This window comes from Girardinichthys multiradiatus, chromosome 18, assembly GCF_021462225.1.
Source record: "Girardinichthys multiradiatus isolate DD_20200921_A chromosome 18, DD_fGirMul_XY1, whole genome shotgun sequence".
Taxonomy (NCBI): domain Eukaryota; kingdom Metazoa; phylum Chordata; class Actinopteri; order Cyprinodontiformes; family Goodeidae; genus Girardinichthys; species Girardinichthys multiradiatus.
In genome coordinates this window covers 14,454,358-14,475,725 of record NC_061810.1, presented here as the reverse complement: position 1 = coordinate 14,475,725, position 21,368 = coordinate 14,454,358, and the positions used below count along the sequence as shown (strand labels likewise).

Below are 21,368 nucleotides of genomic sequence, written 5' to 3'. Positions count from 1 at the left end.
AACATTTCATTGGAGAATCTTTCTGTTTTATTCATCAAAATTATGCAGCTGCAATATCTGGAGGTTTTTTACACATCTTTACCGGGGGTGCCAATAAATGTTGATGATGCTATAATTATTTGTTCATAGTTTTTCATTTGCCTGCTGTGAACATTTCAGTGCTACCTTACAATTGACCATAAATGACTTTTACCATTTCTTTGTTTGTTTTTAATTTTTCAACTCTTTCGGTGAAATATTATTTGGTGTTTTAGTGCATTTTATGAGTACTTGCTTAATTTTGAAGCAGTACCAGCATTTATATACATTAAGTAGACTTCCTCAAACAGGTTGTATGAGGATCATTTTGACCAGCAAAACATTTGTAATTAAATAAATCTACATCAGTGTAGACCACAGCAGGCCCACTAGCAGTACAATTACACCTTTAAGTGACGCCCTACAAGTCCCACTGGTTTCTGGGGTCACGTCACTTTGCACCCTGTGCTGGCCAGATGTTAGGATGCAACGCTTCATGTTTCCAGCTTTGTCCCACACTAGTATTTCTGCCTGAGCTGAGCAGCAGCTGGACATGTACATGACCCACAGTGGCTGCGATGAACCCAGTGCCCACTCGGACACATTCAGTGGGGGGTCTCCTGTCTGTAATCTGGCTCTGTAGTGGTGGTGATGCTGATGGTCTCTGCTGGTTGTTTTGTTCTTGTGTAGGTGTTGATGCTCAAAGATAGGCAGGGTCTCTCCAATGTTCTCCTCTGTAGGTGGCGGGTTGTGGAAAATCGTCAAAATACCGTCACCTTTCTGTATCTGAAGGGCAGCGAGGCCAGAGTGGACATCATCTGACACAACCAGAAACACTCTCCAGTTGGACTTGCTGCAGTCTGCAGGACAGTCAGACTGGACCCGTGCAGCAGAGCAGGAAGGTGGAGACCTGTCAGTATCCTGTCAGAAAGCAATGAAAATAATTATTCTGGGAGAAATTTGTACAAAGGTTTTTTAAATAGGAATGAATTACATCTTTCATAATAAGACAATTTCTCATTAAACAATCCCTATTGCTCACCAGGGGGACCACAGTTAAGAATGTGACTGCATAGTTTGATTCCAGTGAGTCAAGAGCGTTCACTGTGAGTGTGAGTGTCACAGTCGCTCCAGTATGAGCTGTAGCAGGAGTGAGGAGGGATACCTGGCCACGGAAAGAGCCTTGTTCTTCAACAAACAACCTGGGCAACAAAAAAAGGGCAATTTGCATTAACATGAGTGCCACAATTAAACAAAACAATTAAAGGATTGCTCTCCTCCCAGCAAAATATTTATTTCTGTTCTGCCTCCTTTTTTTCATGTGTCCTGTCTGGCAGAGTAGCACTCAGAATTGTTGTCTGAGTACCAAGAAGAAGCCCAATAGATTACTTTCACAAGTGGAGTATTACAGCTATGGTTATATTGCTGCGCTTGAAAAACTGCTTTGGGATTATTTCAACTGCAATGGACACAGAGACGGAAACGAAAAGGGAAAAAAAAAGAAGCAAGGAAGAGAGGTCGGGCAAAAAGGAAAAAGGGAGGGAAGGAGAAAAGAATAGAGGAGAGAACGAAGGATAAAGAGAATACAAGAAACTAGAAGACTGAAGACTGCTTTTACACCTCCAGAAACATATATAACAACAGCAATGTTACCAAAAAATGCATAGAACTAATGAATGTAAGATGTATTTGGTAATAACTGCGACTCAATATAGAACATCTGTGTATCTGTTAACACCTGAATCCAAACACCTGTGGGTGTAAGTGTGAGTGTGCTTCTGTATATAAGGTTTCTCAATAAAAATATGCAATAGCGAGCATGAGGAGCCACAGACCTGCGCCCTGGACCCAAGACAGACATGGAGGAGATCAGAGCCACAGACAGCCAAAGGCCCCCCAGAGTTTGGGAACCCCAAGAGGACCATAGCTTCCCTAGGGGAACCACCAAGCAGCCACGGTGCAGAAGCCCCAGGTAGTTGCAGCGATGAGCCTACAGGCACCGCTGGCAGCCGTCTACGCCACAGCAGATCCAGCCATGGACCCAGAGACTTGAGACCCCGGGGCACATTACCCCCCAGCAGAGGCCTGACAGAGCCTGGGGGCCCAGGTCCTGGCAAGCAGCAGGGAGTGAGCTCGCACACACCAAAGCACCCAGCCCCGGACACCTAGAACCACCAATACAACAGCAGGCAGAGACACCATCCACCGGCAGGGAGTGTGGGAGGAAATAGTGCCCACATTTGATGGGTGGCCTAAGCTGATCCAGGAGAGAGAGTTGCCAAAGACCCAGCCAGACACAAAAACATGCGCAAACATTCACAGTCACACATTACCACCCTTATGCCTACACATAAAAACACTCACACGCCCAACGAAAAGACACAGAACAATGGACGTCGTACACTCACTCACACTCCCTATACATACTTTATATTCCCAGGTCCAGGTACCAATACCCCAGAGGGGCAACCAGCCCCCAGACCCAGGAGGTCATCCTCTTCCTTCTGGAGTGGAGACAGGCAGACCACCCCAGCACCAGACCAGGCCAGACTAGTGCCGGCACCGCCCGAACCCGAATGACTACCGACAACCAGCAGTCCCCACCATGCCCCCGCAACCACACAAACATACCACATCACCGCCATTGCAAAAACAGCCCAGGGAGAAACACCAACCAGCTTAGCTTCACCGGTCAGCTGATCAATATGCCTGTGACCACACATCCAAAAAGCGCCCCCCCCCCCCCCCCCCCCCGAAACACTGCAGCCCCATGCCATCCTCAAGCTCACAGATGACAGCCAGGCCAAGGCCAGCAGCCCCAGCATGCCCATCCATGAGAAAGAAACATGCACCAGCCGGGCAACCGGCCTGGGCTGAATAACCGCCCCAGGCAAAGCACAACCTGCCAGATGCCCCAGTGCAGGTACAAGACCGTGACCGCAGTCTGGCAGTCAGGGATACCCCGGACACCCTAAAGCCAGACACCCTCCCGGATCTGCAACAATGCCCCACAGGATGAAGCCAAAGAATCAGAATCAGAATCAGCTTTATTGCCAAGTTCGTACATACACGTACGTACATAAAGGTCCCCCAACCATACTAGCTGATAAAGGAGCCCAGAGAAATTGATCTGATGTGCTCCAGACTTATGTAATCTAACAAAACTACTGGTAAATACTAAGAACATTTTTATTTTTCCAATTCATGAGGATAGTTTTCTTAGCGATACATAAGGCAGTGAAAACCATGTAAGTTGAATTGGTCTCCATGGTGATATCATCAAGATGCCCAACAAGCAAACTGAGGGGGAAGGTGAAATATTATATTTCAGACACTTTGATAAGTCTTCACATATCCAGTACTATATTGCCTGTGCACTGTAAGCAAGTATTAGACGTTGCAAAACCCATTCTGAACATCCGTTGACCTGTATGTGTACTCTATGAAGGATTTTATATAGTATTAATTGTAAACTGGGGTTACTAGTCATTTTAAAAGTTCTAAAACATATCTGAGACTAATGTTTGGTCAAAGTTGACTGATAAATCCACCTCCCATTTTGTAATGGGAAGATATATTGATTCATCTATTTTAGACAATGTCTTGTATATATATATATATATATATCTAAACCACTCACATGATGGTTTATTTAAGATCTTTGGGAATAAGTAATTGATTTTTGGCAAGACCATCATTTTTATTAGGGGCAACCCTGCCCATGAATGATATAGGTAGAGATTTCCATCTTGTGAGATCATCTTCCGCTTTTTTTTAAAAGCAGGATGTGGTTTAATTTAGTTAAATCTGCCAATTCAGGACAAACATTAATACCCAAATATGTAATATTCCCTGCCCACAGTTGTATACTAAGGAAATTGTGGAAAGAACATTTAATTGGAACAACTGTAGATTTTAACCAATTTATAGAATAATCTGAAACCCCTGAGAAAGAGTTATTCAGTCCATTTACTTGAGAGAGAGAGAGGTTTGTGAATACTGGAGAAAAAGTAATTCATCATCCGCAAAAAGACTGATATTCAATATTCATGCATTTTATGCCTTTAATATCTTTAATATTTGCCTGATTGCTGCTGCTAGTGGTTCAATAAAAATAACAAATAACGAGGGGGAAAGTGGGCATCCCTGTCTGGTGCCCCTCGGAAGACAGAAGCTGGAAGATGTTTAGTTATTTGTCATGATATATGCTATTGGAGAACTGTATAATGTTTATGAAAGAGTTTCCAAAACCAAATTAACTCAAGGTTGCAAACAGGAATTTCCAGTTAACTCTATCAAATTATTTTTCCTCATCTGGAGATAATATATCAGTCTTAATATTTTTTACTGTAGTCAATTAAATAAATTAAGTAAATTAAGTAATCTGCATGAATGTGTGGATGAATGCCTCCCTTTCATAAAACCAGTTTGGTCAGGATGTATTATGAGAGGAGCTACTTTTTCTGGTCTTTTTTTCAAGGGCGTTTTTATTTTATTTTGAGATCAATGTTAATAAGGGATATGGGACGGTAGCTAGTAGGAAGTACTGGGTTTTTTCCTGGTTTTAACGGGAGAGTGATGTTGGCAGAATTTATATTTGGTGGAAGTTTGCCATTTTCTTCAGTTTCCTGCAACATTCTTTGGAATATTGGAGCCAAAATATTCCATAATTCTTTGTAGAACTTGTTAGGAATCCATCTGGGCCTGGAGCCTTTTAGTTGGGCATGCTTTTGAGGGCTTTCTGGATTTCAGCTGATGTAAGTGGTACATCCAGGGCTATCGCTTCACTATCTGATAATTTAGGAAGTGTTACTTTATCCAGAAATTGATCAATGTCATTATCTGATGGGTCTATCTGTGGTGAGTATAAATCTTGGTAGAAATATCTGAAAGTGCTGTTTATGCTTTCAGGATCATAAACTGTATTCCCTGTCGAGTCTTTAACAGCAAATATAGTTTTTTCTTTATTTATTTTTAGCTGGTTAGCTAGTTGTACTAAGAATTGTTCTGTTTTTTTTTTTTGTCAGTAATGTTAATTCTAGTTTTGCTTTACGTAGTTTTCCCAGCATTTCCTCTTCCTGGGAAGCTTCTAACAATTTAATGGTTTCTTCTAATTCCTGAATATGTTTGTTTTCTTTTTTCTTGTTATGTGATGAGAATGAGATTATTTTACCTCTCATCACTGCTTTCCCTGCCTCCCAGAGAACAGATGTTGATGTCCCCGGGAGGTAATTAAACTCCAAATATGAAGTCAACTCTTCTTTAAAATATTTAAAAAAATCTTCATCCTTATGCAATGATGTAGTAAATCTCCAGTTTTTTCTTTGTAGATTTTCTGTCTGCTTACCCTAGTGGCCCCCTCATCAGAAGATAACCACAGTCATCATCAGCAGTTAGATTAAAGAGTCGAGCAGGGCCGTGGTTAAAGATGTCAAAGTCCACCACTGTACGGTGGCCTGGTACGAGGTGGGGGGTCAACACCATCTGAGGAGATGAAGATGCACAAACTGTTAAATGGACTTTTAAAACTATGTAAATATGGGTAAAATAAAAAATAAAAAAATCAGTAGGAAGCTAAATTACAAATTATCTGTTTGCATTGCTGTGGAAAGACTATGTAAACGTCCTATTCTCATAGTACCTAAAGCTGCATATGAAGCTTTTATTCAGTCACAAGATTACCTTTCTCTGGTGTTTCAGTCTTTTTGTACTTTTGGCTTTATCTTAGTTTCATTAATCTTATACTGTATACCCCCTTACAGATGCCTTCTGTTTTTACTTTTTTCATACTTAAATGTTTCAAAACATCAATCACATAAAAAGATAATTTGAGTAAATACAAATTACAGTTTGAAAATTTTTATTTCATTTATTAAGGGAAGAAAATCTATCCAAAGAAACTAAGCTTTATGTGAAAAGGTAATTGCCCCCCAAAATCTAATTTCTGGTTGTGTAACCCTTGGTGGCAACAGGTTTTAATTAAGCATTTGTGATGAACTGGCAATCAGTCCTTTAAACTTCTTTGAAATAATTTTGGTCCACTTTTCTTTTGATTAAAGGATCTTAGAGGTTTTCCAAGCATGAATGGCCTGTTTAAGATAATGCCTCAGCTTCTCCATTAGATGAAAGTTCAGACTTTGACCAGGTCACTCCAAAACATTCATTTTGTTTTTATTTTGAGACATTCAAAGGTGATCTGCTGGTTTGCTTTGGTTCATTGTCTTACTGCATAAGTTTAAAGTCATAAACCGATGGCCGAGCATTCTCCTTAAAGATTGTCTGCTGGAGTACACAATTCAAAATTTCAATAGTTATGGCAAACCATGCAGGTTTTGAAGTAGCAACGTAGACCCTCACCATCAGACTACCACCACTGTGTTTGTCTGTGTGACTTTCTTTTTCTGAAATGTGGCGTTATTCAAAGAAGACTTTCCCAAAAATCTCAGGGATCATCAAGATTTTGGCAAATCTGAGACAGGTCTTTGGGTTCTTTTTGGTCAGCAGTGGTTTTGACCTTCGAACTCTCTCATGGATGCCATTTTTGCCCAGTCTCTTTCCAGTTGCTGATGAGCTCTTGCAGGGATTTTGGTAGATTGGGTGTTCCTGAGAAGGTTCACCACTGATGAAAGTTTTCTCCAAAGGCCTTACAAAGGGGGTTAAAACCCTTTTCAGACCGATAGATATTAACGACTTTGTTTCTCACATTTTCTTGAATTTGTTGATAAAGGCACAATCTGTTGATGTTTGGGATCTTCTTGCCTACCTCATTACGCCAAACAGGTTCTATCAAAGTGATTCCTTGATTCCTCTGATCTGGCAGGAATCAGACCTTACCAAAAAATGTGGTTAAACACAGTTTATTCAGAATTTAACTTTTGTTTGGCAAGACAAGTTTTTTTCTTTTTTCATAACAAATGAAATTATCATTTGGGAACTCATTTCTGTATTTGCTTGGGTTCTTTGTCTGATATTAAAATATGTTTGATAATCTGAGAGACAGAAACCTCAGAAAAAAACAAAAATAGAAGAAATATGTGAGAGGCCAAATACTTTTTACTGTCACTACACTGTAGTTAGGAGCTGAGTCACATTTTTTAATGTTAATCCAGTTTGTCTTCTTCCCTCTTACCAAGAGTTTAATATAATGCTGCCTTTTGTCGCTATTCGCGCCTCCTGTCTCAGTGGTGGCTTTTTTACATGACATTTGGCCCACCACCAAGGGAGCCATTCTGTCAGGGGATGGGACATGTAAGAAAAATGTTCTCCATCAGTTTCACCACAACAAGTTTTTGTTGGTTATTTGCAGTCCAGTTATTGGGGAATGGATGGTCCCCCTGTACATCATGGATGGATATTGTCACCAAAGATGGTTTATTCTGTGCCAATTTTAAGGGTTATTTTAATGTTTTTTTGAGGAATCTGGACAAGTTTTGATCATCTTGCATTCAAAATCAAAATATTGTGACTGGTCAAAAAAAACTGGATTATTATAAACTGGAACTCATATTCATTAAGACTCACTTTTAAACATACAGTTTTTGAACACACAGAAAGGAATATTCTGAGCATTTGTTTGACATCAGCTCTACCTTAGATTGAGACTAGCATCAACGTTACAATTTACAGACTGGTGAAAGGGGACTAAACTATATTAATTAAAAATACTTTTAAACACTGCTTGATTTGTAAACCAGTGCTCTATTCACAAAAAGAAAAAATCAGAAAAACCTCAATCTGAACACGAGTGGGCTGAATCTTCTCCGTGGAAACCCTCTCCAGTGTGTTCCCTCTGCTGTCCAGGCCTGTAAGTCGAACACTGAAGGGAACCATGGGGACGTAGTCCACAAAGCCCACTAGCTCCTCCGAGCCATGGGAGGGAGAAGAGGAAGAGTGATTGAGCTTCACCTGCTGAAGACTCTCTCCTTCAGCTCCAAGCAGTGTCACGTGAAATGACCCCTCCTGTGCTGTGACTTGGCCTGTAACAGCGAGCACCAGAAAGGCTGGGGCACCTGTAAAAGAATAGTTTTTTTTTTTACGTTAACTGCAGATTAAAGTTGCAAATTTTTTGAATGTCACTGTTACATAAAACAACCCAATAAATAATCAGTGCTTCACCTGCCACAGGACTACCCTCCACTCTGGCCAGACCTGGGTGTGTCTCATTAGTCACTGTGGCGAAGTAATACAGGAAGTCTACACTGCTGTCACCTGGTGGTACAGATAAAGAAACAAAGATTTTTTGGACTGATCTTTTACTTCTTATTCAAGATATATATATATATATATATATATATATTTTTTTTTTAATTAAAATTTTCTTTTTACCTATAACACTAAAGGTTAGGTGATCGTCACTCTTGGCTTGCAGATTCCATTGACCAGCCTGAACAGGAGGCAAGAGTTTGACACGATACAAGCCCTGAAATTGCTGCAACTCTGCTAGATGGCCACGCTCCCTCAGTATAGACTGGCTTTGGTCTGATAATTGGGAGGACATTAACAGGTTACAAGGAATTCTAAGAAGAGAGCATGTATTGGTAGACTAAGAGTCTACATATACTTGGAGCAAATGAGCGAGTGTTCTTTTAACACAGTAGAGGAAGGAAAAAATACTGATGCTCCTAGAACGTCAATTCCATGTTCAGATAATAGATAATATACGTTCTCCTGACTTAGCATTAGATGAAACATTTAGGAAAGTGTGCATATAATACCTGACGGACTGGTGAGAATGCACTCAGTCATGGTACCCGTGATGTGTAGGATGACATTTTTTACTGAGCTGTCAACTCTGAAGGAATGCGCAGACATTAACTCTGGATCACTTTTTACATGGAAGAGGGTTACCTGAGGAGAAACAAAGAGTGGTTTGGTATGCTGCTTTGGTTTGTAGCTAAAACTGTAAATATGTGAAAAAAAATGACGGAGTTATTCTTCACCTTGTCAACAGAAGTGTTGTCCTCTACTATGGTGGAGACCTTGTGAATGTCAGAGTTGGTGGTGAACACAGCCATTCCTCCTGACAGGACAGACAGGGAGGAGTAGAGAGAGAAACGATTGGGCGACAGAGGTTTCTTACTGCTCCTCTTTCTCCTCCAACTCCTCTGTGTCTGGTCTTCAGTGAGGAGAAATGTTATCTGCAGAAAGAGCAGCCACTGAGGTGAATACAAAAACCTCCTGTAGCTGTCTGCTTGTTCTTTCAGCTTTGTGGTGCAGGGCCTACACAACAAGCAAATACAAAAAGAAAATCTAGCCCATAGACATTTATATGTGATCGTTTAAATAAAACTGCAATAAATAAATTAACTAAAACGGGCCAATATTTCAAATAATATTTATATTTTAAATGCACAAATTATTAAATGTCTAAAACATTGAATAAACTTTAATTTGTTCATCATTTCAGTATTGATTTTGGTATTTTATTTTTTACGTCCTACATCCATTTTATTATTCCATTATGCAATAATAAAACTGTCACAACCGCACATCCTATTGGTCCTAACATTTGATTGGTTACCCAGGACAGCCATTTAACTGTAAACCAATCATCTTGTCTACAGAAGCATTAGTGCTGCTGACTGACTTTGACTAACAGCACTATTAAATAGTTAAATGAACACTAAAACAATTATACAAGCTTTTAACATACAATCAATTCAACTTCACCATTTAATTATGCATTTTAAAAATCATTCAAATATTTACTTATTTAATGTATGTAATTTCCTTTTTATTTAAATCATCTTTGTTATCTTTTGAATTCTGTCCCCTCAATAACCCCTGCTGTGAAGACTTTAAAAAACCGCCATTTGAAGACCTTGCAGCTTCATCAGTTTCTTAAAAATTTTACCTACCTTGCTCCTTTTCTCAAGAGCGAGCGCCTTCACTGCATCAAACAGATAAGCATCTTTTGGGGAAGCATCAGTGAACACAAAGATTTCAGACAGAGGTGGGCTGTGAGTAAGGGCCAGCTGAGAACACATACAGAGACAGTTAGCAGCTGCATGTACAGAGATTGTGGCACATTAATTTTGTGCAGAAAGTTAGTGAAACAGTCACTTCTTCTTGACAACCTCTGGCAAAAGAATACTGAATGGGAACATAGGCAGGATTGGATAATCTGGCCAGGTCCACAAATCAAATGACACCAGCAAACACCTCCATCATTTGGATGAAAAAGAGAACTACAACTCTATTTCCATATTTTACAGAAGGTCATTACAGCATGATAGCATGGCTCATGCGTTATTTAGCACAAAGAAAAAATAAAATAAAAAACATTGAAGATGCAAATTAATGTTAGATAAAACCTTTGTCAGCAGTCAACATGTTGCCCTAAATAAAATCACTATTTTCATTGCCTTTGTCAGCTCAGTAATTGAAAATTATAAACTGAAACTGTAACAATAAGGAATGCACATAACGAAGGAAAGGGACTCATGGCTTCCACCAGATCAGTGTTGGAAAGCCCAGAGCTGGTGGTGGATTCTGCAGTGCATGAAGAATTCAGTTCAATTCAATTTGTTTATATAACATCAAATTACGACAGATATCATCTCATGACATTTTTCAAACAGATCAAATTCAAATGCAGTCATATGTGATCCGATCCAGTCCAAAGTCTGTTTGGGACAATTCAGTTCATATCAATTCAGTCCATTAACAAAGCCAAACTAAAATACAATTACGGCTGATCATGTAATACTAATTAGTTACCTATGTTAGGAAGGCCTGCTGATTGCAGTCATTGATTTTGGAGCAATTGCTCATGACTATATACATTTTTTGCGATCAAAGACTTTCAAAACTTCAGTCCCTTTAGTTAAATAAAGTACGTTAATGGAAGCATTTTACATTGTCAAACACCTGGAAATTATTTATATTGTGTTTTGTTTGGTAAAAAATATGTGCTGTTGGACTTTTAAAACAAAAATTAAAATATTATGTCTGAGTATTAAGGTCTGAGGTTCTGTTATAGTTGAAAACAGTTCAGAAAAAAAGAGGTCAAAAAGATATAGAGTTGGCTATCAAAAAAGAAATAATAATAAACTCATTTTACTATAATCTGCAACTGCACCTGCACAAGTTATCAGAGCAAAACTAGAGAATAATTAAACAGCAACAGTTTCAAAATCTTGTCTGGACCAATGTTAGAAGTGTTTTTAGATGTGCCAACATACATGGCAAGATCAACAGTGTGACTGAATCTTAACTTCACTGTCGGTGCCACAGAGGACCAATTCTGGAATGATGTATGGGAATCTCTGATCCAGAAGAAGAGGAAGAATGGCTAAAAAGCCTTTGAAGAGACATGAAAGACTGACGACTGGAAACAGATATTACAATTAAATAGTAAATATAAGTCAATTCTAACTTCACCCTTTGTGTTATATTGGAACAAACTACATTTATTTTGGATTTACATTCTCTATATAAATACAATTTTGACCAAAAGTGCTTACATATTACAACCATGAGCAAGTAGATTTTTTTTTACTCAGTAAAAAAAATATACTAGTATTAAACTACTAGTAGTAAAATACTATTTAGCTTCTAAATTCACCTGAACAGCAGAAAGACACATCTCTGGTTCATCTCCTCCACCCAGAGCCACCAGGCTCTCCAGGTGCTGCATGAACTGGTTCGGATCATCAGCTTCATAAACTGGTCCAAATTCTGTATGATAAAGTAAATAAAATAGTGTGAAAAGTAATAAGAACATGTTTTAGTAAGGAGAGATCCAAGGACAAAATCACTTTAACAGTTACGTTATTTCTGTTATGTTATCGTTTAGTTTCTGTGTTTGTCGTCACAGCTTGTCTCTCAAAGAAGTGTTATCCCAATATAATATAAATAGGAATAGTTTATCATTCCGTATCTCTGTCATAACCCTTTGAAAGGATATTTAAAGTAACATTTTAATCAGTGATATATGTCCCCTGATGGGACATTTTAAGTTTGAATCAGCAGCAAACATAACAGGCCAGTTATCCTAAATCCCAGGAAACAAACTTTATATCTTGAGCCAATAAGATAAACTGTTCTTACAACAAAATGATTTGTTGTACAATTCCTTGCTTGAATGGACTCTTTCCTTGAAAAATAACAGGTTAACTGTTGATTATTGCAACATATAAAGCTTTAGAAGGCCATATAGCTGTGGTGGATGATGCCTTTTTTATCTTTTCAATGAAGAAGGAAAAACCGTTTCTAATAAAATCCAGTCAAGTGACAATCCACCCCTTACATTTCTCTCAGAGTTTGATTTAACTGGAACATAGTGATATAGGGTCATCAGAAATAAAACTTTATAAATTTTTTGTTATTTCCGATTTTTTAGTTCTCCATTTACAATTGGTACCCAATTTTTATAATTTTTTATTCATCATTAAAAGTTAAACATTCTAAAGATAGTATCATACAATTCTGGAGTCCAGCATAGAATAAAAATAAATCTCGATAAACATCAACGTTTTTTTCTTTATTTTTGGAGACGTATTTATAAAACATCATGTCAGAGCAGAAGTCACACATAACGAACATATATTATTAAAACACACATCAACCTTAAATGCCCCTGGTAGGGTCTCCCATGGCAAATAGGCTCTGGGTGACAGGTCAGACAAAGAGTGGTTCAAGACACCTTCATGAGGACCACACAATCGAGGCACGTGACGTCGCCCGGTACGGCGGACCCGGGGTCCCACCCTGGAGCCAGGCCTGGGTTCGGGACTTGTCGGAGAGCGCCTGGTGACTAGGTTGCTCCTCGCGGAACCCGGCCTGGCCAAGCTCGAATGAGAGATGTGAGGTTATCCCCCAGTGGGCCCACCACCTGCAGGGGGAACCATGAGGGACCAGTGCAAAGAGGATCAGGCAGCAAACGAAGGTGGAGACCTCGGGGGCTTGATCTCCAGATGCTTAGGCTGGCTTGAGGGACATGCAATGTCACCTCGCTGGGGGGGAAGGAGCCTGAGCTTGTGTGGGAGGTCAAGAGATATCGATTAGAAATAGTCGGGCTCGCCTCCACGCACAGCATGGGCTCTGGAACCCATCTCCTCGAGAGAGGCTGGACTCTCTTCTACTCTGCAGCGGCCTGCGGGGAGAGGTGGTGAGCTGGGGTGGGTTTGCTTGTTGCCCCCCAGCTTAGCTGTCTCGTGTTGGGGTTTAGCCAAGTGGATGAGAGGGTTGAATCCCTGCGTCTTTGGGTTGGGGACAAGTCTCTGAATCTCGTTTTGGTCTACGAGGTGAGCAGTGGTACGGAGTACCCGACCTTTTTGACATCCCTGTTGTGGGTTCTGCATAGTGCCCCTCCTGGGGACTCCATTATTCTGCTGAGGGACTTCAGTGCCCACGTGGGAAACAACAGTGACACCTTCGGCCAAATGTTTTAGACACCCGGGTGAAGAGAAGTACTGAGTTGTCCATTGATCACCACCTGGTGGTGAGTTGGATCCGCTGGAAGAGAAGAAAGCCGGACAGACTTGGCAGGCCCAAGTGCATAGTGAGGGTCTGCTGGGAACGTCTGGCAGAGCCCTCGGCCAGGGATGTATTCAACTCGCATCTCCGGGAGAGCTTTGACCAGATTCTGGGGTGGTTGGAGACATAGAGTCCAGGTGGACTATGTTCTCCGCAACTATTGTCAATGCTGCTGCCCGTAGCCTGGGTATTGGAGAGGAGAGCCCGGCCAATAGTCGAACCTCGGCTTCAGGAGGAACAGTGTGGTTTTCGTCCCGCCGTGGAACACTGGACCAGCTCTACACCCTCTGCAGGGTACTCTAGGGTTCATGGGAATTTGCCAAACCGGTCCGCATGTTTTTTGTGGACCTGGAGAAGGCATTCGACTGTGTCCCTCGTGGTGCCCTGTGGGGGGTGCTCCAGGAGTACGGAGTCGGGAGCCCTTTATTAGGGGCCATCTGGTCTCTGTAGAAGCGGAGTAGGAGATACGTCCGCATTGCCGGCACTAAGTCGGACCTGTTCCCGGTGCATGTTGGACTCTGGCAGGGCTGCTGTTTGTCACCGGTTCTGTTCATAACTTTTATGGACAGGATTTCTAGGCGCAGCCAAGGGCCGGAGGGGGTCTGGTTTGGGGACCAGTGGATTTTGTCTCTTCTTTTTGCAGATGACGTGGTCCTGCTGGCCACCTCTAGCCAAGACCTACAGACGTCTGGGTGTCTCTACTAAGTCTGATACCCCGGCGACCCGGTCCCGGATGAAGCAGAAAATGACGAGTATGAGTACATCAACCTCAGTACTATTTGCACCACTGGTAAAATCACCTGTTATTTCAGGGAAATAACCCTAAACTGAAAATGTGGCTGAACTTGAAACACATTCTATTTCTCACATTTTAAGGAGTGGCTAAGAGTTTCTATTTAAATCAGGGGGAAACATGAAGTAGTGGAGTTTATAAAAGTATAAAGTACAAAAGTGTTTCATCTCCATTTTTTTCTTAGGAAAAAAGTGTAAAAAAGAGAAAAGGGTCACCTGGGTCATGGAAGGGCACAAGTAGAAAGGTGCCAGGCTGCTCGGCGCTGTTGGCTCGGCGCTGGATGATGGAGTGAGCCCTGAGTCGAGCGGCGGTGATCTCCTCAAACATGCTGCCTGTGGTGTCAATGACAAACACCAATGCAGGGGCCTGCCTTACACTGAAGAGCCTGTTAGAGGATGATTTTTCATAAATTTATACAGTAGTACTGACAGAATTGTATCAGGATTTTGTAACATGATATTGATGATTACTAAGGACAAAAGGACTTAAAACTTACTTGAGAAAGGCCTTGGGGCCCACAGTGTCTTTGACCTCTCTCAGCGCCATCAGGGTGGCTTTGGCAGCCAAAGCTGCAGCTTCCTCATGGAGGTAATGGTGAGGGGAGAACAATGGCGAGGTGGTGTCTTTGTTGATCCCTCCTTTGGCACTCAGATGCTGACTATTGTCTAAAAGCCCTCCATGGCTGCATTTGCCTTTAAGAGAAAGGTAAGTTCTGCTAACGTTCATAGGCTGAATAGGAAAAATTAATAAATACCTCAGAATTCAAAGACAGAACCCACTTAGCTGGAGATGCATGAAGTTTTACCTTTAGGCTTATAAGGGGAACTGCTGGTGTATCCGGTGGTGAGCAGGTTGGGGGTGTTCTGACTGTTTGTTTGGGTTAGTAGGATATTGTGTCTGCAGGTAGCAGTGATGCAGTCCTTACAGGTAGGTGTATCTTCTGTCAACAGAAAAAAAACAAAATTGTCAGATTAAACACTTTTTTTGTTAAAGTTTAATATGTAAATTAACTGAACACAAATGATAAATTGTTATTCCTAATAAATCCAAAATATTGATCATATGTCTGTTTTAATACATCTGGTTGTGATTGAACACTTTTTTGACATAAAATGTAAAATACTATAGTACTCAGAAGTGTGAGCACCAATATGAAAGTACACCATGTTATGCACCAAGAGAAAGTTCAAGTTACAAATATAACTGTTGACATGTCAATTAGTTAGTTACTGGAAGCTGAGTCAGAACACATATGTTTGTCATATATGTTCCATGTTCTCTTTCCTGCATGTACACCATGCGTATCCACAAGAAAAAGTTAGAAAATGCGTTAAAAATACATTAGCATGTGTACTTTTCTACAGTAATTTATACATTATTTCATAATATTCATCAAAAAGATACAAAATAAATAAAAGGATACATTATGATTTCTAATCAGCATTAATAGAAGGCACAGATTTATCTCATGTAACATGAGGTCTATTACATTTTAATCATATCAAAGATCTAATTTATTTACCTTTAGCTACTGGAACGGCTGGCTCCTCTGGCTGCAGAAGGTGCAGGTAAACTGATCTTTGGCCCATCTCCACCCAGTTACTATGGCTATAGAAATCCTGATAAAAAAAAAGGTTTCAGCAATAAGAAAAGCAAACCTTTCTTTTTCACAACATTGGGACTAAACTGCCAATAACTAGAGCGAAAAGCATGCCAACTATGAGGAAAACACAGTGCTTTGCACACATATTCATACCCCTTGAACTCAATCACATTTAGCCACGGTACAACCTCAAACCTCATTGCATTTGGTTGGGATTTTATGCAAAAGATCAACAAAAAAAGTCCACATTTGTCAAGAGGAAGGAAAATGATACATGGCTGCCAAATTGTTTTGCAAATAAAAATCTGAAGAGAGCCCCTGAGTCAATACTTTATTAAACCATTTATTAAATCATTTTGCAACATATGATCCTGATAAAATACATTCAAGTCCGTAGTTGTACCATGACAAGGTATACAAACACGTTTTGGAAGGCACTGTATTTCATGGATGCTGGATTAGCTCAGTTTAATTAGAAAACAGCTTTTAGGTCAAAGATCCAAAGTCTGTACCTGCAGGGAATGGAATAGCCGACCCAAGCTGTTACGGGCGCTCTCATACTCTTTGGCTCTTATCGAGAGAACAATCTGAGTCCAGATCTGCCGAAGCATCGCAATAGAGCTGTCAACTCGCTCTGAGTCAAAGTGGTAGACTGGGTCATGCTTGAAAGAGCTCTTAGAGTCCATGTTTGCGTTGGAGTTCACCACGTCTCTCACAGCTCTCAAGAAGCCAAGGCCGTGGCAGATCTGGGAGGGAATGAGATCTGGTCATTCTGTCTCAAATGATGTTGATACATACGCTGATACATTTATATCACAGAAAGTTCTTGTTTAAGCCCAATATGATCCAGAAAACACAGAAAATATATTAAGTGATGATATCAAACATAACCTCACTTCTTTGTCTCCCTGCACACCATCCTGTTTTGTGGTGTCCCTCAGGACCTCCAGGGTAACGTTGCAGATAGCCTGTTCTGTGATGTACTGGTGTGTGTACGAGTCCCAGGATAGAATCAAGACTTTGGACCAGAGGGTGGGAAAAAAACCCTTGCATGGTGATGCCAGGAACAGAATACTCGCGAAGAGGGACCAAAACATCTGCCTCTGACTTCTGCTCCAGGTTCCTCTTGTGACGTTATGAGTCGGTGGGTAAGAAGGTCTCATCCTATGTGCAAAGCTTAAAATTCAGACCGTTGCTTTGTCAAATTAACCATTCTTAAACAAAAGGACTAGATCTGCAGTCTAGAGGAAAACATCAAACCCATATTTGATAATTAGATTTGTGCCTTTTCTGTCTTCACCCCTTATTCCTCTTCTCAGATAGTTCTCAGCCTTTTCCTAACCAACTTTCCTTTTGTTCTTTGTCATCTTTTTTTTTTTTTTTGAAAAAACACAATATACTGGGATGGTTCTCACAGTCTCATGCTTTGTTTCAGTGTTTCCCAGAGACACTGAAAGAAAGCATGAGGCCTATAAACAGCCTCACCCTACTTGCTTGCATTCAGCAGGTGTCAAAACGCTCTCTTGACTGCATAAAACACTAGGATGGGGTTGCTTTTGTTTTTTTCTTATTTTGCATGAATGGTCCAATCTTTTATTCAAGCTATTGCATTTAGTTTGCTTTTATTATTTTAACGTAGTATAAACTAAATTTGTACCTGCCACACTCTTCTTTAATGTTTTTACTGCGGTCCTATAAGGTCAATTAAATGCAAACTATCTATACAATCAGTATGCATACTTAAAGCATTTAATCAAAACTGTCTTACCTTAATTCAGGGAGGATGTTTTGCAGAGATTTGGCTTTGCACTGATAGCTAACCATCCTGAAGAGACGTCTTGTTACAAAACCACAACAAATCAGGTGAACACAAGAACACCACAGCCTGTAAAGCAGAAGATCCTTTTGCACGGTGTCACTGCATATCTGCCTGTGAAGCAAAAAAAACAATCACACATTTGTCTGTCCTTGGGCTCTTGTTTGCAGCTGGCGTCTGGGGGTGGAAAAAAACAAAACAAAGGTTTAAAAACCAAGATTTCAACTGTAAAAACACTTTGTTGCCCTTGGATAAAAGTCTAGTTGGTGCTGCTGGGTCTTAAGTTTGCTTCTTACTGCTCCTTACCATGAGGCAGAAGATCTCATTTAGTAGCCCCCCACTGCAGCCTTCCGTTCCTCCTAGCCCCCATTAATCCATGGTGCATTGATTCAGTACAATAGGGTTGCATATATTACCAGCCGGGGTGTTCAGCCGGTGGGCCCCCCCCCCACCAAAAGTGAAACACTTGTTGTCAAAACTTCAGATCGCAGACATGTTTCTTCTCTCCCTGTTCATCAAGACTTTTGATTGATTTACAAAGCTGATGTCAAGTTATTTAGGGCAAATCAGAAAATAATTCACTTTTTTTCTTTCTTTTCAGTTGATACCACTTTAGAGGAGAATTTTAGGGGATGATTTATTAAAAGAAAGGGGAGGAGAACCACATGGATCTGTTTACATTAAATGCAAAAAAAGGGTTCTAGAAGTTGTGGAGGAAGGGGTTGTGGGGTCTGCTGAACAACAGACTTTACTGAAAACCTGCTAGCAGTGATGGTTTCCAGTTCCTGAATGTACAGTTTGCTTTGTTGTTGATACGTTGGTATCTGCCTTTGCACTCAAACCAATTCAACAACTGGGTTGGTTGCTATATACACAGAATACCAGGAACCATCAAATCCAAATGTAACTGGTTCTCTGTGTTCTCTCACACACCTTTGCTCATGCATAATGTTTGTATTAAATATATTCTTATAGGAATGTTACTGTGTGCACGTTTGTGCACAGAAAATGCAGATTATACCCTTTTAGTTTAAAAAAAAACAGTGTGTCAGTGACATAAGATTTGGCATTCTTGGCAGATTCTGCAGATCTTGGTGTACTTGCGTGTTTCTTTTAAATTTAATTCACTACTTTAGATTTCAAGCATATACTGTATCTCTTGAGGACATTTGTCAAACCTCATCAGTACAACAGACATGATCCTTACTTGGCAAACTACAAATACAGGAAAGGAGACAATCAGGCTTTTTATATATGTCTTTGCTTCGATATTTAATGCCATTACTGTTGTAGAGTGTTGGAGTACAGTCGTAGGTGTAGAGGGTGGAGAGCAGGGAGCTTAACACACAATCCAGTGGAGAGCCAGTGCTGAGGCCTAGAGCCAAACATGTGTTTTGCTTGAAGTGTCTTAACAATGTACAATACAATACAGATACAGATACATTACCAAGGGTTTCCAAGGTGCATCTTGTCACTTCATTTTAGTGACTAAAAAGGCAGCACTTATCTTAAACCAGATTCAGATAATTTCATAAACAGTTTAGAGAGTCCAGCTGTGTATATTAATGATAGCAGATTATTGAGCTCTGTATTTTCATGAACATAAGGACTGCAGTTCAAATAGGAAACTTCTAAAGCACTTGTAACAATTCCAGGCATTGCATTCAGGCAAAATGTTCCAAAGCAAGAGACCTAATAAAATGAATCCAGAAAAGCTTGTTCCTTAAGGGTTATTTCCTTTTTTCCTTTTAAATAAAACATATATATTACAAGAACTGAACAGGGGCTATCATGCAAGCTAGTGATCTTCATTTCAACAGTCTTCTGGTCTGGAGGGCAGTGAACTGTATCTACTACTGCATCCTAACAAGTCTTAAAAATTAATGTTATCGTGACTGCACATTTTACTCTAACATTATATTACTTGTAATAGGCAGTGTGATGTTCTCAGTGTGTGTGTGTTACTGAAGCAAGTCTACAAAGGCTCTGAAAATGAGCTTTCCTTGGCTTTGGTATGCTACTGGCCCTGTTAACATCTGGCGCTAACATGCATCATAAATGTTCCAATTTTGTCTGGACAGTGCTACATAAAGGTGTGAACTCTCTAAAAACATATTATACCACAATCTGGAATACTGTAAAAAATATTGTTGACATGCAGTTTTTACTCTTGCAATCATCCCCAGAAGAAATAAATAAATATATATGTATCAGTCCTATTGCCCTGGTTTGTGTACACAAACCAGGAATTTAAACACAAGGCAGACTGAATGATAATCATGTAGAAGATGACCAGTAGCTATTGTGGCAGGTTGTACTGCTTGAGTTGTGACAGGAAGTGCACACTGTGCTGGGCCTTCTTCCTTATAGTGTCTATGTATGAGGATCATCTCATGTCCCCTCCCCCAACAAATTGTGGTTCCTAGGAACCAGAAATGATCCACAGTAGACAAAGTGTTGAGGATGGTGAGTGGAGAGAGTTTGGTGGTTGTTCTAAGGAAGTCCACTGTCATCTTGACAGTCTTGAGGAAGTCTGCCATTTTGGGTCAAAAGGTCCCTTTTGACATTTCATACATGTCAAATTTTGACAAACTCCTTCTAGGGATTTTGAGCTATTGGATTTAAAGTTGGTCAGTATTGCCTTAAGGCATGGAGGATTAAAACTGATCAAAATCAGACCTCAAAGTTTGACTTCTCGCCAAGAAAACAAAATTGTTGTAGCTCTTACAAGGAAAGTCATAGAGACATGAAACCTTCTGGGATTGATTCACATCTGGCCCCGAATGATACTCAATGGTCAAATGCTGACATAATTGAAGCCCCGCCCTCTGAGAACAGGAAGTGTAATATTTTACTTTGGAAGTTCTAAATTTGAACCTCTTTACGTGATCAACATAAAACTGTCAGCAGTGAAAGATGACAAGATAATCTAAGTTGGTCTCCAATACTGAGAGGTTTGGCTTGAAGGTGTGGCTGTGGTGGTATGGCGAAGTCCTAAATCACATTTTCAAAATTTTCATCCGATCTACATCTAATTCAATATGATTTATCTTAGTCCAGCCTCGAAAGATATTCAAATAATTAGTAGGCATGGCCTAATTCCTTCACAGCACCCCCTAGAAGCACTAAAACAACCAGCCCCAAGCCATGCCTTGTCAAGGATTAAGAATTTCGGTACACGTATGTAACTTCTCAGGACCAACAAAAATGTCTTTTGAAGCCATGGTCCAAATCTCACAGGAAGCCGGACATTTTGGATTAAATCCGCCATTTTCTGTCATTTACACACGTTGCATCTGTACAAACGTCTACAGCTTTTGACTTACAGACTTCAAAAGGACTCAGTATGCTCTTAAAGCATTGGGGATCAAAAGTTATCAAAAGCTTTTTGCTACATGAAAGCAAGTGGATGTGGCCATGCCTCAAAATCTGACTTCTCGCCATAAAAGACGAAACTGTGATAACTTCAACACAGAAGACTGAACATGCTCCCCCTGTATGCAGGGAGGAGTGTGTTCAGTCTTCCTGGACCTCCTGTTATCCACTATAACCTCCTTGGTCTTGCTGGTGTTCAGGATAAGTTTGTTCCTGGAGCACCACTGTGTCAGTTTCTCATCATTGTTAGATATAAGAGCCACCAGAGTGGTGTTGTCCACAAA

At 40.4% G+C, this 21,368-nt stretch overlaps 1 protein-coding gene across 1 annotated transcript; it reads right to left on the bottom strand.

Moving 5' to 3' along the window:
• Positions 1-4: 4 nt before the first annotated feature.
• On the bottom strand, positions 5-18,079 carry vwa7 (von Willebrand factor A domain containing 7). The gene is made up of 18 exons (XM_047391679.1): positions 18,016-18,079; positions 17,662-17,823; positions 16,790-17,057; positions 16,406-16,639; positions 15,813-15,909; positions 15,096-15,230; positions 14,787-14,982; positions 14,506-14,675; positions 11,585-11,697; positions 9,876-9,992; positions 8,958-9,155; positions 8,733-8,865; positions 8,344-8,496; positions 8,134-8,226; positions 7,747-8,027; positions 5,366-5,502; positions 1,061-1,220; positions 5-939 (listed from the first exon to the last, which is right to left on the bottom strand). Exons 1-18 carry the CDS (start codon positions 18,033-18,035, stop codon positions 379-381), a joined length of 3,228 nt encoding a protein of 1,075 aa, XP_047247635.1. The 5' UTR covers positions 18,036-18,079; the 3' UTR covers positions 5-378.
• Positions 18,080-21,368: the final 3,289 nt, after the last annotated feature.

Coding starts and splice junctions, on each gene's coding strand:
- vwa7 (XM_047391679.1), bottom strand. CDS start 18,035: ATGAGATCTTCTGCCTCATG. Junction 17,824..18,015: donor ATGAGATCTTCTGCCTCATG/GTAAGGAGCAGT, acceptor TTTGCTTCACAG/GCAGATATGCAGTGACACCG. Junction 940..1,060: donor TCTTAACTGTGGTCCCCCTG/GTGAGCAATAGG, acceptor GCTTTCTGACAG/GATACTGACAGGTCTCCACC.